General features: G+C 40.2%; 4 protein-coding genes and 1 non-coding gene across 5 annotated transcripts; 2 read left to right on the forward strand and 3 right to left on the reverse strand.

Annotated features, from left to right (window-relative positions):
• Positions 1-495: 495 nt before the first annotated feature.
• LOC124294945 (proton-coupled amino acid transporter-like protein pathetic) lies at positions 496-1,399 on the reverse strand. Its single transcript, XM_046742603.1, has 2 exons — positions 1,140-1,399; positions 496-674 (listed from the first exon to the last, which is right to left on the reverse strand). The coding sequence occupies exons 1-2, from the start codon at positions 1,355-1,357 to the stop codon at positions 497-499; spliced, it is 396 nt and encodes a 131-aa protein (XP_046598559.1). The 5' UTR covers positions 1,358-1,399; the 3' UTR covers position 496.
• On the reverse strand, positions 1,391-2,298 carry LOC107221020 (proton-coupled amino acid transporter-like protein CG1139; the record flags this gene model as incomplete). The annotated part of the gene is made up of 3 exons (XM_015659858.2): positions 2,067-2,298; positions 1,738-1,944; positions 1,391-1,582 (listed from the first exon to the last, which is right to left on the reverse strand). Coding segments are annotated over exons 1-3 (534 nt in total), but the record flags the coding sequence as incomplete, so codon positions are not given.
• A 1,132-nt stretch (positions 2,299-3,430) lies between these two features.
• Positions 3,431-3,503, forward strand: Trnam-cau. Its single transcript has one exon. It is a non-coding gene; the product is annotated as a tRNA-Met (tRNA).
• A 433-nt stretch (positions 3,504-3,936) lies between these two features.
• LOC107221044 (exosome complex component RRP45) lies at positions 3,937-7,431 on the forward strand. Its single transcript, XM_015659897.2, has 9 exons — positions 3,937-4,297; positions 4,508-4,602; positions 4,669-4,891; positions 5,010-5,227; positions 5,310-5,537; positions 5,644-5,777; positions 5,954-6,036; positions 6,230-6,356; positions 6,608-7,431. The coding sequence occupies exons 1-9, from the start codon at positions 4,232-4,234 to the stop codon at positions 6,667-6,669; spliced, it is 1,236 nt and encodes a 411-aa protein (XP_015515383.1). The 5' UTR covers positions 3,937-4,231; the 3' UTR covers positions 6,670-7,431.
• Positions 7,248-9,178, reverse strand: LOC107221025 (histone deacetylase complex subunit SAP30 homolog). Its single transcript, XM_015659863.2, has 3 exons — positions 8,357-9,178; positions 8,008-8,241; positions 7,248-7,892 (listed from the first exon to the last, which is right to left on the reverse strand). The coding sequence occupies exons 1-3, from the start codon at positions 8,525-8,527 to the stop codon at positions 7,764-7,766; spliced, it is 534 nt and encodes a 177-aa protein (XP_015515349.1). The 5' UTR covers positions 8,528-9,178; the 3' UTR covers positions 7,248-7,763.
• Positions 9,179-16,913: the final 7,735 nt, after the last annotated feature.

A 16,913-nucleotide genomic window follows, 5' to 3' on the forward strand; every position in this document is an offset into this window, starting at 1 on the left:
GAATTTTCACCAATGCGTCAGCAAGTTCGGTACCGTCTATTGTTTTACACAGTGTATTGTGCAATCCGGAACGAACGTGCAGACGCACGAATAATAAACTGGTTGCTTCTGATGAACGTGTAATAAACAAGTTTTTCCCGACCGGTCACACAAGAATACCATATTCGTACGCGATGAACGCGTGAAGAAGAAAAAAAAAAACAAAAATAGAAAATATAGAAATATCCGGTGTTTTCAGTTAAAGTAATATTTTTCAGAATTATAAACGGTTCGTTTATGCTATACTTGTACATTTTGATTGTAAATTTCAAAGTCCGTCATTTTCAAATCCAATGAAACTGTTGCAAGCGAGCATTGTTTTGGATCTGAGGATCCCTTGTCCGAACTAATTGTAGCATAATTGATAGTTCCTTCCTGCAGTTGAACGTGCGATATCGATGGTCGGAGTTCGCCTTCCTCGACATCACGTTTTTACGGTGATACTTTTAATCACGGTCTACTTACTCGTGACTATGACCCCGCCAATGCGAAACACGATTTCGAATATCCTTCGTTTATCCTCGTTGACCTTTCCCATTATTTGCGGCCATATTATAGAGACTGGAACGAAGTAATGTATCGCGTACCCGAACATTACCGACAAGGTAATGGCTATTTTCACAGCTTGAGCAGCTCTGGAAAAGGCAAATAAACATCATATTCTTTCACAGGTTTCGCGCGTTACGCGCGTGTATCTGAGTAAAGGAAAGCGTAAGAACTCCCGATACGTTGATAAAATCTACCGTGATGGAAAATGATTTACACTCCAACAATAATGGTAGTCTAATGTAACCGGTAGGCATGGCCGTTTGTGCATCCAAATATACGGTATGTGTATATTCGGCTCATTGGAGGAAGATCGGATGAGAAGGAAAGGGGAATCCCTTGCAGAATTGCAAGAATTTCATTACGAACCGCGACGCAGGAAAACAATGTTATACACTGTACATACATTGAACGGCTGGGTAAAGATGAAAAACAATCGACCGCAGGTATCAGTTATAAAGGAATTACAAATAGTCTTTTAAGAAGACGCGAAGATCGTGTCAGGCTGTCCTACCTGAAACTCGTGGTAAACAATTTATGACATTATAACTCACGGTTCGTCCAGAGGCAAGTTTTTAATGACGGTGTCGCAGGGATTGATGTACTTGTTGTATCCAAATAATCCGAATAGCAGGTATATAGTCGAGCTAAAAGTCATGGATATCGCTAGTATGGTCGGCAGGTGATCGGGCGTTTTCATGGAATTCTCCAAAGGCATAAGGAGGCACATGTTGTGAAGCGCGAACAGGAATATGGTGCAGTAAACAGGCATGGCTACGAAGTTTGTATACGCGGTCAGACGCGAGGGACTCTTCATGTCTTTGAAGAAATAGTAGAGAGTGACGAAGAAGCCCGCTATCAAAAACAGGCTACCAACCACCGACATCGGGGTCAGGTACTGCAGGTTTGGGACCAGGGAGACCAAGCAATAGAACGGCGCGGACAACAATATGTATATTCTGACGTCCCAGACTATCGTGGAGAAGTATTCGATTACCTGAAAAGGTGAAAATCGTGTTCTTAGTGATAGTAACTGTTGACCTGTTCGATAATCAGTGCCATGATCAGACATTCGATACGCGTACTTCGATGACGCTCGACCTGACATTGCCTTATCTGTATTTGCATTTAATTGAAGAGTTCTCTGCTCACCTGTTGAAACGAGGTTGCTACGTACAGAATGTATATTATGACGGTCTGGTATTCCGCGAAACAAGCCATGACGTTTGTTACGGCTTTAAACGTCCTTCCGTACTTCCTCAAAAATTCCGGTCCGTATTCAAACGACGAGCTGGCCACTTCTCCCAAGTCCAAAGAAGGCACTCGAACACGCTTGCAAAGAATTTGGGCGCATCGTACCTGAGAATGATTGTGATTAGTTTACGAGAATAATTATTATCCAGAATCGGTTCGTTTCGCAATCCCGACTTCTCCGTAGTATCATATTAGTTTTCAATCATTCTTTGGAATTATTCACTTACGGTTGTTATCGCCGTGTACATTGTGACGAATCCCGTCAGGATGGAACAAGCCGCTCCCGAAATAGTACCGGTCTCTTTGAAGGCCCGCGGCAGGAAAAGAAGACCACTGCCGATTGTAGATTTGAATAGATGCATGAAAACGGCTGCATCTCTGTAATCAGATCTCCTCCTAGATCGAGATTACAGCTTTGGGGGACGAGAAATTTTTCAATTTTGCCATCATTAGTTTCACAATAATAATTATCTTTCGTGCTGCTGCAATAAATATTTCAGACTTACACGCGCGGTGTCTTCGAAGCGTGTAACAAGCCATGCAAACGTTTGTGTCTTATACCCTGGAGAAAATTTCTACAACTACGAATTTTTACGCAAGTCGGAACATTTCGTATCATTTCTCGACGAATTGTTAATTTTCGTTAACAATTGTAGTAGCTTGTAAATTCTTTTATTGAAAGAAATACAAATTTTCATGGTAAAATTGACGAGTTTTCTTGAGAACCTATGCACATGTACAATTTTGTAGGAATACAATTTTTTGCACAAAATTGTACGAAATTTCCGAACATCCCTAACAATTTGAAGAAAAACGTTATAGAAATCATTTTCACCAGCGTAGCGTATGCACATTACGGGCTACAGGAAGTACAACGTACTCACGAATTTAAATTTTCCTGGGATCGATGTAAAAAAGGATCATATTCGTCCTCTTCGACTTGTGCTGATCTACCCTCTGACTCTCCGTGCTTTAAACCTCCCGAAGGCTTAGCTGGTTTTTCAATACGCTCGCTCATTGTCAGTTGACTAATCTATCTGGCTAGATATTCATTCGCGATATTTGTCGGTATAGAATAATTTCAGCAAATACCCACATTTGTATCATAGAATTGATTGTAAAGTATTTAAACAATTTTAAAAGGTTATATACATCACCCGATGTCAAGTGTCCCATATGTTTGTCAGAAGCAAAAAAAGCATTCTACGTACCAAACAATTGATGGGTGACAACACACACCTGGAAAAACTGGAAATGCCAGGGTATTTTAAAAGGGATCATTAAAAAACCTAGAATTTTCAGGGGATTTTTAATTTGGTCATGGAAAATACTGAAAATATCAGTTTTCCATCATGGGAATAAGAAATGATTTTTTGAGGTAACAAGTTTTACTTTTTTTCGTCGAGATAACAAATTGGCTTAAATTCCCTTTTTTGTAGATCATATTTTTCTTCAATTCGAATTGAATTTAAACCGAATAATAATAATAAATAAACCTGGATAATCTCGAAGAGAAAACCTAATCGTGAAACAGTTGTCATAAATAAAACGCTGGTGGAAACGTTTGTTGCACCCAACGTATAACCTCGGAGCCTCGGTAGCGCAGTAGGCAGCGCGTAAGTCTCATAATCTTAAGGTCGTGAGTTCGATCCTCACCCGGGGCATTATTTTTTTACTCTTCCAAAAGCAGTAATTGACAATGAAACACCTCCATTCTGTGAGCTATTCTACATTCCATCATTTTTTATTTGGTGTATTGCGAATGGATTCTCGATGTCAATTAACGCCAGGTAATGTCAAGTTCATCACGTCTGCCTTTCAGACCGGACGCTGATCGACATCAAGCATCCAAGTGTTTCTTGGTATTGAGCAAAAAAATTCTTTCTCTGAGGTTGCATCCGTTGTTATTTTATAAAAATATTGATATCCTAGTTTTATTTTAGTTGAGTTTAGTTAAGAATCGTCTTCACGATGCAATCTGAGGTACGCGAATCCTACGCATGTAAATTCAACTCCTGCTCAAGCGTTGGCAATAAAAATAAGAGACTGGTTATAAATCAATCGAATGCAATTTTTTCTTTCATCTAATCGTGAGTGCGTTGACTGAAGATATACCATTCCTCTTTGGTTCAACCCTTATATTCGGGGGGCAATATTATCGCTCTGCACTTGCCGCCCCGTTTTACAGAATCCCAGTGTAAAATCACGTCTGTGAAACAGAATACTGTAATTTCCTCCGACCTACTAACCGTGGAGTAAAGTCCATACGGTTCGCATTCTTTATTGGTTTGAATTTCGAACGAGTCGAAGATAAGATACGATTTGTTGTTATACATTTACAAAGAAATTAAAATAAATTGTGTGAAAGCGTTCGCAAATAAATTTATACAGAATGAGGGAAACGCCGTTATCAAATTGTGAACGAAATTTTATAAATAGAGCAATAGCCGAAGACACGGTAAGTCAGAATTGTACTATTCATAACCTCTTGTTACAGCACGTTTTTTTTTCTACTTATTGTTGGTCTTGACTTTATAAAGTGTACGTATTTCAAACCTATATCAATATTGATTCTACCCGTATATCCTCCACGGTTAGAACAAAATTATTGCTACGTTAACTAGTTTCTAACCTATCATTAATGGGTTTTCCTAATTATCTTATTCAGCGTTTAGATGGACGACAATTATTGGAAGCTCGACCAGTGGAAATCCATTTTGGAGCAAACTGGGGCTGTTGTCACGTAGCTTTGGGTGAAACTAAGTAAGGCGTTACATCTTATGTTACTGCTTAAAAATTCATATTTGTCACTGGCTGTACATTTTTCAGAGCAATTGCCCAAGTATCCTGTGATATTCAGCAGCCAAAGGCATCGCGTCCAAATGAAGGCATGCTTCATATCAACGTTGAGTTCAATCCTATAGCTGCCCCACACTTTGAAGCAGGCAGACAATCTGAACTTGCAATGCAAGTCAACAGGCAGTTGGAAAAATGCTTTAAAGATTCTAGATGCGTCGACTTGGAGTCTCTCTGCATTGTAGCAGATGAGAAGGTGATTTTAATGCGGCCGAATTAACTCGAAAAGAATATTTTTGCATCAATTGCTTTGCGCTAAGTTCTTTGATTAGTGCAATGTGAGAATGCTGCATAGTTAGTAATGATTTACGTAGGTATGGAACCTGCGGGTAGATGTCAACATTCTCAATCACGACGGCAACCTTGTCGATTGCGCTTCAATCGCTATACTAGCTGCACTGACACATTTTCACAGACCGGATGTCACTACCACTGGTGATTCAATAACTATCCATTCGTTTGCCGAGAAAGATCCGCTCCCGCTAACGTTACATCACTATCCAGTATGCGTTTCGTTTATTGTCTTTGAAAGGTGAAGAGAGAATTTGTTAATTTACAATCAAATAGTCATTTCTCAGTTTACTTCAAGCTAAAAGCATTTTAATCTTTTTCAGTGGCCAAATCGTTATGGATCCTACTTACATGGAAGAGAGAGTAGGTGCATCGCAATTAACCCTAGGATTAAACTCTTACAGAGAGCTCTGCAGCTTGCAGCTCTGCTATTTGGGCAAGACATCTGTGACGGCTGATGTGGTGCCGAGCATTTCGCCCCATGCAGCTAATTATGCTAACAAATTAGTTACGCAGATTAGAAAAGCAGCACAGCAAGATGTTGAAGCAAAGTAGGTTGGCTTCATTTCAAGAGTTCAAAAGCGTTTCTGCATCCGGAATGTAAATCTTGGTAAGAACTTGTACCGGCCAACAATTGTAATATTTATACAATTTCAGGTACAACAAAGAAGATCGCGATGTATGTCGATTGAAGGAATGCATTACATTCGGAAAATTGACGGCAATGACAAAACCTAAGCTCAGTATTAAACTTGCGCACTGGGTTGCTGGGAAAAGCAGCCCCAAAAGTGGTGAGATTAGTGGCCTAGTTTGCATTAATGATGTTTACTATAGCTTGGCAATCAAAATTCATAAGAGATCAGTGGTTGGAGTAAATATCAAAAATTCCCACTCTTTGAAAATTTGTAATATCGCATTTGCTGTTATTTATATTATAATTTGGGGTTTTGTAAAATTTCGTTTTCAGATATGGAGACCAGTGATTTCCAAGATGAGGATGACAATATTAAAACACTTGGGCATGGATCTGCTGAGCTCATTACTAATATGGTACACATTTTCTTGTATTCGTTGTCAATGACAAAATTAGCATACTTCAATCTTAGTTATTCAAACGAGTTGACCTGATATAAATATTTAGTTTAAAGTGCTGAACTTAAATTTTTACCAAGTTCAATCATCTAATTTCGCACTGTATAATTTTCGTGACTCGAAACTATTCGTGTTATTACTTTTGTAACAGAGTAAATCAGTCGGAGAGGGAGGCCCCAATACTTGGCAGGCATCTGAAGAATCCTCTGATGATGAAATCGAAGATATTGAAATCTTACAGGAAACGAAACTAGAGAAAAAAGTGTTGGACGATATAGGTAACCTTTTCTGTTATTTGCCAAATTTAAAATACCCAATAACTTTTCTAGATTTAGTTTGGAATATACTCAAAAGCTTTCCAGGTCGAGCATTTTATACGATTACATTCAGTGACTTCATTTTTTTCCCCTAATAACGATAAAACTTTTTTGTCAAGTACTTTAGACAAGTTCAGTTTCGGAAATTTTACACAGCATACGTAACTACTTATTAATAATTCATAAACACTTCAAAAGCAATACTTTTACAGATTTAGGTGGTGACAGCGAAGAGGAAGATACTGTAACCGTCAGCAAAAATGATATCATGTAGTTTAATAGAAAAATGATCCCAAACATTTCTTGCATTCATTTCCACACGACAATTTCTCTCATTCCCCGTTTCAAAACATGCATTTATAAATTTATCAGAGTACAAAGCTTGTGATGATACATCAATTAAAATTATGAAGAATTTGTGATGTGAACTGTTTGCTCTGTACACCATTTTTATTCTATATTTTATTTCACAATCAGCGAACTTAAATTGTGTAAAGACATACCGAAAATGAAGAACTTTTTGCGAAAGGGAGTGAAAAAGCAACACGATTTTTTTATATAAAAATGTATCTGGGTCGAATAAGGTACACCATAAATCTTATCTGCAAATATTTTTAGGTACTATGTAGGGGAGCGGCGGGCAAAATGGGTCCCCTAAGGGGAAATAACATTAGAACAGTTTCGATAGCGCTATTTTTTTCGTCTTTAGCCTAAGCCTACATTTCAAGCGTTATCGAAAATTTTTTAAATCTCATTTGAATGTACAGAGAGCCCATTTGGCTGCCTCTCCTCTATAAAGTTCATCCGTATTCCCATCTAAATTCAATATCACCAAACATTTTCCCTTAATTCGTCGATACTATTGCACTTCGCGTTAGTTGATTTATTCCCTGAGAGAATTTACACTGAATTGTTCAAGTAAATCGAATTGATGTTTGAAAAAAAAGGCAGAAGCACGATATTCCGTTGTGAACAACGATTTTGAAAAGTAAACCATTTTTTTTAGTTCCATATATGGATACGTTCAATTCATGTATAATTTACAAAAAAATTAATTTCGAAATCAGCTCAATTGTATAGAATTAAAGTGGATAAATTATTATTCCGTATAACGAATTTTTTTTACTTAGTTTGAAAAGTGGATATTTATATTCTTAGAAATAAATTAAAAATACATTGATATATAATATAATAATCTCAATCATAAGAATTGAGGGAAAATAAATATCACATTTAGATTTAAATATTTTCATAATGTTTCTAGGGCTATCAATCTATCTTAGTTTTGTGTCGAAAGCAATCTATTCGATATACCTTGCCATACGATTTCCAATGTAAGTGTAGAGGACACCGAGTGACAAGTCCATGTTACGTAGGTTCACTGGTCAATCCATTCTTCTGATCTAACTTATTAGCATTAGTCTTAACAGTGAATATGAAGAATGTGAGAGCTTCTTTTTCCACGACAGGAATTGTCTTGAAATGTTTCATGAGCGTCTGTAACATTGCAAAGCAAAATAAGCATTAGTTGACATTCGTAGTCTTTCTCCGCATCCATCTATAGCTGGTTGTATGATTTTTCAAGATGATAAATAATGGAAATTCAATTTACATCTGCTAGTTGAGCTTTGTTCAGTCCAGGTCGTGTTGAGATTTTGTAGTGACGTTTGTAACGGCGCAAAGTTCCGACTTGAAGCTGAAAAAGGTCAGCTTCTGGCAGATCGTTATCAGTTTCACCCGAATCCTCTTCGGACTCCTTTCGCCTGCGTTGCTGCTGTTGCTGCTGCTTGGACCTGGCGCAGAGTATAACTTGCTTATGATATTCGCAGATGTATATGTGACGGGCCTGAAACAAACAAGAAGCACTGTGAAATTGCCCATGAGAACAATATTTCCTTTACACATCGAAAACCTTTCGAAGGTAGCAACTTTTGCTTCGATACAAATGTTTGAGAACGTACCATGTGATCAAGATTGAGCTTGAGACGTTTCTGAGTGACGGTTTTCTGTATTCTCTTACTGTACGAGGCGTTGCTGGTAGGACGAGTACATCTCTCTCCCTCGTCCACCAGGCAACAAATTTGATCCGCGGCTCCCCTCGAGTCTTCTTCCCCGGTGCTAAAGCCGTTCATGATGAGCGGTGAAATTTACCACACAATTAACAGACGTATCAGAGATGGTTCAAATCCACATGAGTTTGGTGCCAGATGCGGTGCTATCTGTTTCAGCCGGACATTTTATCCGATGCCGATTGACGCAACGTGTGACTTGACTTTTATCAAACAATTACCGCTAGGTAATTACAAAATATTTTAAATGATTGTTAGGTCTTTTATGCGAACTGGTTAAACAGATGACGGTCCGGTCCCTGTCTTCTGGCATTAGAATAGCAGTGAAAGAACATCTTGCGAACTGCACAGAATTATCGTCGGGAGGTCGAATAGCGACAGGTTGATAATCCGGCGCAAAACTACGTTTCGAACAATATTTTATACGCTTTTTTAACTATAACCTCGACAACGTAATTGGAAAGTTGAACACGAATTGTTTACAGATGAGGCTACGTCGCGGTAGTGAATTACCAAACTGGGAACGAGAGTTTCTTGGAAATAAAAATTTTTACTTCGACAGCCACATCGGCGTTTTCGTTAAATATGTATATTATTCTTATTTACACTTCCTCGGTTTCTCTCGCACACAACGCAGCCATGCGCACACGCACACAACATCGCACAGTTTTCGTCCAACCAACGCAGTGCGTCGTATTACGTTTCGGAATCCCGAACGATTCCGAATTCAGAAGACGGGGACAAATTATTACTCCCTGTTTCCAACCTTGGCAGCTGGCGACATCTATAACAATTAACATTTGACCTCGTCATTTTAAGTCGCGTTTAACGCGACGTTGGGCGTATTTAAATGCGAAACTACCGTGCGAAGATGATTTTTCTCCATTTATTCGCTCTGCTAAATCATTTAAACCCGCACTCGATAGATTGCTTGTAAAATTTGGAACTTGTTTGTTGCTTATCGTTTCTCCCGCCCTTTTAACCGGCAGCCATATTGTTGGGGGGGAAAAAGAAACGCTTCAAAACGTAAAAGGTCGGCGCTGATTGGCTTACTTTTTGCGGCTTATCTGAAATAAACCAATGGTGATGCAGATTTTCCCCGTATACTTCCATATGCCGCATAAGTGGCGTGGGGTCGCGATATTCGAAGCTGAGAATCCTTTTAGCTGTAGAAGACTGTTCAGGTAAGAAAAATCCGATATTTTTCTTCAGAGATATTGACAGATTGTAGTTGTTAACAATCAATATGCAGAAATAATTCACCAGTGTTGTGCCGCGTAAGAAAGTGTATATTGAAGTGACGATGTGCCTCGTTTGATCGTACGTTTTATTTCCACACAACCATCATAGCAAATGGCTGCCCAGAGATACGCCGAGATATATTATTTTTCTCCGCTTTTACGTCTCGCCTCTTCCACGTAGCTGAAATCCTATATCGCGACGTGAGAAAAAATCGGATTTTCATCGACGATTTTAATTATCGAATAGAAATAACCTCGCAGGCGTATCGTTATTGTTAAATCGAGCTGCCAAGGCTACGTGCTCCGCGTACCCTGAATCCATTTAGCTGCTTACGCTATGCATTGGCATATACAGTCTTATACGTGCCGTCGTATACTCGCAAAATAAGCGTACGATGCTCCCCGATCACGCGACCGGAATATCTCGAATAACCTCACGTGGATGTGTGATTTAACAAAATCGAGACCCACTTTCAGTCATCAATTTCGCAAATAACGCCGCCTTCATCGTAATTTCGGTTAACTAGGTTTTCCCGCCTGCGGGCGAATTACTACGGCGGCATCACCGCCTCTGTCAAACTTGTACAGGGCGGCTGATTACGCCAGACCTGCCTAGCATCGCGGACTCGTTGTTTTCTTCATATCCGCGCTGCATGCGACGTAGGATAAACTCCATTGTCGTCGCGTATTGCATCGTGATGCGATCTTATTACTAGCTAAACGAATGACTAGGCGGTCGGCAAGGAGGACCGTCAGGCGGGAAGGGAAGGGAAGGAAAGAGAAAAGAAAAGACGAGACGAGACGAGACGTGAACAAGTAGCTCCTCCTGGCCTCTGCGCTATGAGAGGCTCTAGGGGGAACCGAGATGCAATCAATGTATACCGTTCGTATCATAAACGCGTCTCTGTATGCAAGCTGCACGCTAAGCTGCCGCTGTACATTCTGAATATGAATTTTTATTTTCCTTCTGCGGTCTCTCTCGGCTTTCGATTCCTCTTCGCTCCTCCCCCCCCCTCTGACAATTTTGCTTACCCTACAAATTCCTAAGCTCAAAACCGAGAGCGGAAATTTTTCGTCGGTATAAAATTCTTGTACTTTTTAGATTCCTTTTCGAACTTATTACGTGATACCGATTGCTGCTTTCGACGTTACGTTGCTTCGATATTTACTATACTCGCGTAACGGTGTTCTTTTTTATATCTCTGACGTATAACGCCGTCTTGTACACGAATCAATAAAATTCGAATTTTGGATTCGGATTATTTTTTTTTTTTGTTATTTACACAATCGAAAACGATCGAACGTTTGGTTTTCAGTTTTATTTCTTTGTCGAATTTCGTTAATGATGCTACCTCGACATCTCTTTCCATGTGTGTTTTGTTTTTGTTTTTTTGAAACCAATCTAGACGTCTCCGTCTCGACATTCCATCGCCGAAAGAGTCTGTAATTTGTTTCGATGATTTTTGTACTGATATCTGTAGTTTTACTTTAAACACAAAAAGAATGCATCATTTGATCAAGGCAACCACAATCTAGATCTGTCTCATACGTGTATATATATATATATATATATTTATGTAAACATGTCCGTTCTTCCAATAACTTGTGAATTTACTCGCTGAATGTGTCATATGCAAATTTATATCTCTCTCGCACATGCGAGAGTTTCGTAATTGTGACATTGGATTACATCCAAACAAGAAAGCGAAGAGAGGAAAAAGAACTTCGTTGCATTATAACGTCCTTCTTACAAGCAACTATAAAACACTGGAATAACAACCATTGCACAGGCAATTAACTTGGCGAAGTATTGTCGTAAAAGTTTTCTTCTCCGAAGATGTCGCCTAATCTTGCCTGGATCCGTTAAAAATTATCGAGCTTAAAATTATTATTTGATATAGTATTTAAATAGTCTTATCAAAAATACCCGTCGCCACTATTTCAACGTATACGAAAACTGTGGAAAATTCTCTTTCTATAAAAGTTGACAAACATGTTTTGCATCGTTTTTGAAACCGACTGTAGCATTATAAAATGTTGAGGCGTTGAATGGCGACCATCTTTTTGTATTCCTCGCGTAAAATCAATTACAGTGTCCCGAATAAAAAGCACGTCTTTTTCCTCGCTCACCGGTAATAAGCTATCTCTGAAAATCATAAACAGTCGTTTCTGGTAAGCCTGTAAGGAGCTACGTAACCTTGCCTGCCTGTGTACGATGAAACATGTATGTATGTACGCCGGTGCGCACAGTTCGTTGCTGCGCTAGCGCAACGCAGCACTTTTCGTTTATACATGTGTGCATACGAGACACACGGCCATACGCGCGCGTATCTTACGCGTTAAATACACACACGTACGAAGGTGCGTGCACGTTCCGTGCCTGGCGCAGCTCGGCTCTTTGGTTCGCTTCGTACAGCTGCTGCCATCTTGAGGAAAGACTTCGACCCGAGCGAAGCCTGGCGGCAGCCATTTCTAATAAATCGTGTGACGTTCGTCGGGGTTTATTGTTGTTGTCGCCGCGCTGTAGTAAAAGCGAACTAATTGCAGTTGAAGGTTTGAGTGCGCGTGAGGTAAAAGAGAGGCAAAAAGAAAGACGACAGAGAAACGAATAATAAAATAATCATAAAAAATAACATGGTACATGCGTAAACGATAAACCACGTGTATGCACACGTATATATATTTCACGTACGACACAGATGATAGCGCATTTCGTACAGAGATCAGAGGTAAAAAATAGTTGTTAAAAGAGGAAAGAAAGAAAGAAAAGGAAATAGAAAATACTGGGAAATACACGAACGATGCAAATGTGAAAAACAATAAGTCAATTTAGGTAAATAACGAAAGGTAGGGACACAAATATAATTGTCTTCGTCATCAATTTCAGTGTTTTAACAAGCGCAATTTCGATTCCGTGCTCTTTCGCAACAATTTCGTTGTTTTTTCTTTTCTCATTTTCTGTTCGAACAATTACATGTTGTATAATACAAATATATATACATATGTGTGTGTGTGTGTGTCATTTTTTTTTTATTTTTTTTTATTTTTTAAACTATATATCTCACTTCCTTTCGATTCTGGTCTCTCGACAAGTTCGTGTCCTGGCGTTCGCATGCCGGAAATTGTCGACAGAGCCCGAATTCGTCCGCCATGTGCTGCGATTGTCCAATCAAATTCGTGGAACGGACGAATCGACGACGAACGAACGAAACCTTGCCGTACTACGTTGGTCGTGAGATAAATTCGACCGGGCTAGTGATTCGAAAATTAATCGAACATTATTTCACGCATTTCGCGAGGTTTGACGAACGTTAGAATTCATTGTAATTTTGCTACGTATTCGAGTCACCCTAGGTCATTGTGTTTGTTCCGTTCAAGTATGTCGATACGAACATTCTATACATGCTTCGCGTATGGCGCGCGTGCGCCTCTTGCGCGGCCATTAATTTGCGGTTTTTTTTAGAAGTTGTGGAACTTTAACCGCAAAATTCAATACCCGAGTTGAATTTGAATCATCTTTTTGACTGTATGGATTTACAGGATGTGGCGTACGCGTAATGCTTTCACAACTCCGTTCAATGTTTTCAGCGATGCGTAATTACTCGGACTCCCAATTTCGTAAAACTATTCAAACCGCGATTCGCGTGTACGAACAAATTGAATTCTTTTTTTTCAATCTACGTTCTAATGCTCCGATGTTACAGATTTCACAAGTATGTGCTACATGCGTTCTGAGATTTTCCCACCGATAAAAATGATTCTTCGTGACAAACAATTCCCTAAATTTTCATTGACCAACGCCAACAGCAGAATCGAAATCCCTTCGCAAATCAACGGTCATGACTGCGTATTGTCAGCTAGTATTCAGATTTGCGTGTATTTTTATTATCTCTGTAAAAGCATTGTGTTTTTGTATATTGATTGGATTAGTAGTGTGATTCGTCAGCTTCAAACGACGTTTTGTAGGTGAGAATGAACAACATTACTCCGATTAGCTCGTCTTAGTCAAAGCCACCGCCTTTATATACAACGAAAAGACTCGGGGTTCGTTCTACAGAAATAAAAGAGACCTCTTACAGCTAAATGATATTCGTAATACGCCTTTGATATAATGCCAAGTTCGCCGATAACCAAGCTGAAAACATAATTTATTTCTATTCGCTTCTCTTTCGTATTCTTCGAGCTACCAGTCTGTGAAATATTGAATTATCCATAGCCACGAACAGAAAGTTTTTCGTTGTTAAATGCACGGAGTAGAGAATTTGCCCGAGTCACGGTTACATTCTGGTGGTATTTTTTGCTCTCAGCAATCCCGATCATCGTCTCTACTTCAGGTCCAGTTAGTGAAAAAATTGAAAAATGAATAAACGAACGTATAATGAACAACGATATCGATCGCGACGATTTTCAATCGTTCTATTTTCAAATCAGTCATGTTTTGTCACCACACGAGTATATGTACGATATACGTACACAGCAGATAAGGTGGATCCGATTGGTTACAAACGAGACTTCGGTTTATTTACTTCACCTGTGTACTTCTATTTGAATAAAACAAAGGGTGTTAGGTGTTTCCGAGTGTGCGTTCGTACAATAAGGCTGTACTGCACAGCTTTGGCAAAAGGTGAATTTATATTTTTACGTGTCGAAGTAGGCGATTTATTTTCTTCATTTTTCATCCTCGGAAATCCGTTTCGGCGAATAAATATATCCCCAAGTAGCCCGTAAGAAATGTTTTCTGTAGGATGTACTCGGAACTTCTCCCGTCATTAGTTATCACGATACCGGAACAAAACCCAAGTTTTAACACTTACCGAGGACAATGTTTTTGTCGCCAATGCATCGTCGTGCCGTTGACGTACGTCTCTTGTCTTATCTGTAGAAGCGTTAATGTATCTACCTGTTGATACAAATTTTGAACACAAAGCATCAACGTTCAATTGCATTTGCACATATATGCATATCGGTCCCCCCCCCCCCCTCATTTATTCTCTGCGCTACGCTCTAAGGTAATTAACTTGAGAATTTTTACGTTACGAGGAATCTTATTGAGAAAAGAAGACCTGATTTACGTTTACGTGAGTAAGTGAATCACACTGACATTGGAATGTATTTTTTTTTTTTTTTTGTCTTATCTTTTTCACCCGTTGTACGTACATGCACGGTTCGTTTCCCCGACGGACGAAGACGGACAACGATAGTTTGGAAATGAAACAAAGGAGGAATCGATGCCCGTACAATCGCAGGCGAATTGGAAAAAAGGAATTTATTTTTTATTAAGAAAAGGAAAAAAAAAAACAAACAGCAACAAAACCTCTACGTTTCGGCGTAATCCGCAATACATTTTATATTCAAATTGCGAGATGGGTGTTTTTTAAAATTGCTGGAGACTGTGAGGTATGTCGGCGCCGTTTTTTTTTTTTCAATTGAATCAACTTTAAAAACGCGGGATAGAGACGGTCTGGAACATGTGGCTCGGTCCGTTGGGTCCCGGTTGGCCGAGTAATTTTTGAACAACGCGTGTTCGCTTCCTCTCCTCTCTCGCTCACTCTTTCTGTCGGGTTCGCTTGGGCAACGGTATAAGTGTAGGTTTCCGTAGGTAGCACCTGCGATCCGTGATCCACAACGTTGCCACTGTGAGTTCCCGAAAGGAACCCTGGGGAAACCGGCGTTAGGATGTGAGGAAACTCAACGAGGTATAAACCAGGCATTGTATCTTTACGAAACATTGTTAGTTCCCAGAAATTTTCCGAGTACCAGGATGCGTTTTTCTTCGAACACCAATCACCGGACAATGTGACTGCGTTCCGTTATTTCCCGTGCACGCTTTGATAATCGCTTTCACATTTCATTGAATTTTTCGGTAATTCGTACCATTATTTTTTCGCGGACCATGTTGGTTCGGTTCTTCGTATCTGTAAACCCGCAATACGCAACGTGAGCACCTCGAGCTTTTGACGGCGTACCCTTCTTACAATTAATATTTTTCGATATGTACGTTAAAATGCGGAAACTATATCTACGCGTGGAAAAACCAGGCGATACAAACGGCTCAACCCCGCAACCTTGCACGAAACGTCATCGTCCCGTGATTAATTATACTTACCGACTGAGCACGTATCACGTCGAACAATAGAAGACATTTTCAAATTAACCCTTGCCCTACGGTGTCGATTCCCATCAAATTTTTTCCGCAACACCAGCGCTTGTACCGTTATAGTTCTATTCCTTTCCACAGTATATGCGAGCGTACGTGTGTACCTTATCAAAAATTCCATTAGTAATAAGTCTATAATTCGAAAATCACCGCGATTGCGATTCTCCCCGACATTCCCCCCGCCCTTAATTTTCGACGTCTCTCCTCCCGTCGCCCCTCCGTTAGCTCGTAAAGTCGAGTTAAAAAGTATCGCTGTTTCGTCGAACGCGGTATACGTGCGCACGTATCCTTGCCCGAACCCTATACCCTGTTTCCTAGCATAGCATTTCGTCGGGAGAAGAAGGGACGCCGCAGCATGGCGGCACCGAAACAGGGCGAAGGGTTGGCTAGACCAGCGCTAGGCGTTCGTGTGAACGCGGATGCGCGCGCCTCGCGTTTCTCTCCTCGGCTAGAATCGGCAGGGATCGTACATTTTCGGGCGAATGGACGCCAACGACACCGAAACGGAACGAACGAACCCCGGGTTCCACCTCTCTCTTTTTCTCTCCTCCTTCCTCTCTCCCTCTTGCCTTCTGCCGCTGCTGCTGGCCCTGGGAATGCGCGGCGCCCGCTTGCCTCTCCGCGTCTTATTGACCCGGACCCGGTTCGGTTCTCTCCTCTCTCTTCGATTCGTGCTGCCTCTGACTCGCTCCGACCCGGTACACCCAGCCGAATTTTACACACGCATGTGCTACACTCGGTTTCGATCCGTTTTAACAAACGGAAGAAAAAAAAGATACAGAAAAGAAAAAAACAACCACAAAATTTTTCAATCCTCAATTTTCATATCTGCTCGCGCGTTGCCAGTTTCAAATACGCGCAATCGAGCGATGGCCGTACAACCAGGCAGCGTACAACGTACACTTCGTACTCGTATCCTCGGTTCTCTTCTCAACTCGCTTAGCGCGGATACTCGTGATATTTTTCATTAATAGCCAAACAAGCCAAACGTCGAAACAGAGTAGGAAGGGGGCGAATTAACGATATAAAAAAAAATAAAAACAAAACGATA

Source organism: Neodiprion lecontei, chromosome 6, assembly GCF_021901455.1.
Source record: "Neodiprion lecontei isolate iyNeoLeco1 chromosome 6, iyNeoLeco1.1, whole genome shotgun sequence".
NCBI classification, from domain to species: Eukaryota; Metazoa; Arthropoda; class Insecta; order Hymenoptera; family Diprionidae; genus Neodiprion; species Neodiprion lecontei.

Bases quoted from the DNA above. Each gene is read 5' to 3' on its own strand.
- LOC124294945 (XM_046742603.1), bottom strand. From the start codon at position 1,357: ATGCCTGTTTACTGCACCATATTCCTGTTCGCGCTTCACAACATGTGC. The intron at 675-1,139 runs GTGAGTTATAAT...TGCCTTTTCCAG, and splicing joins AACTTGCCTCTGGACGAACC to AGCTGCTCAAGCTGTGAAAA.
- LOC107221044 (XM_015659897.2), top strand. From the start codon at position 4,232: ATGAGGGAAACGCCGTTATCAAATTGTGAACGAAATTTTATAAATAGA. The intron at 4,298-4,507 runs GTAAGTCAGAAT...TATCTTATTCAG, and splicing joins GAGCAATAGCCGAAGACACG to CGTTTAGATGGACGACAATT. The intron at 6,357-6,607 runs GTAACCTTTTCT...ATACTTTTACAG, and splicing joins AAAAGTGTTGGACGATATAG to ATTTAGGTGGTGACAGCGAA.
- LOC107221025 (XM_015659863.2), bottom strand. From the start codon at position 8,527: ATGAACGGCTTTAGCACCGGGGAAGAAGACTCGAGGGGAGCCGCGGAT. The intron at 8,242-8,356 runs GTACGTTCTCAA...TGTTTGTTTCAG, and splicing joins AGCTCAATCTTGATCACATG to GCCCGTCACATATACATCTG. The intron at 7,893-8,007 runs GTAAATTGAATT...GCAATGTTACAG, and splicing joins ACAAAGCTCAACTAGCAGAT to ACGCTCATGAAACATTTCAA.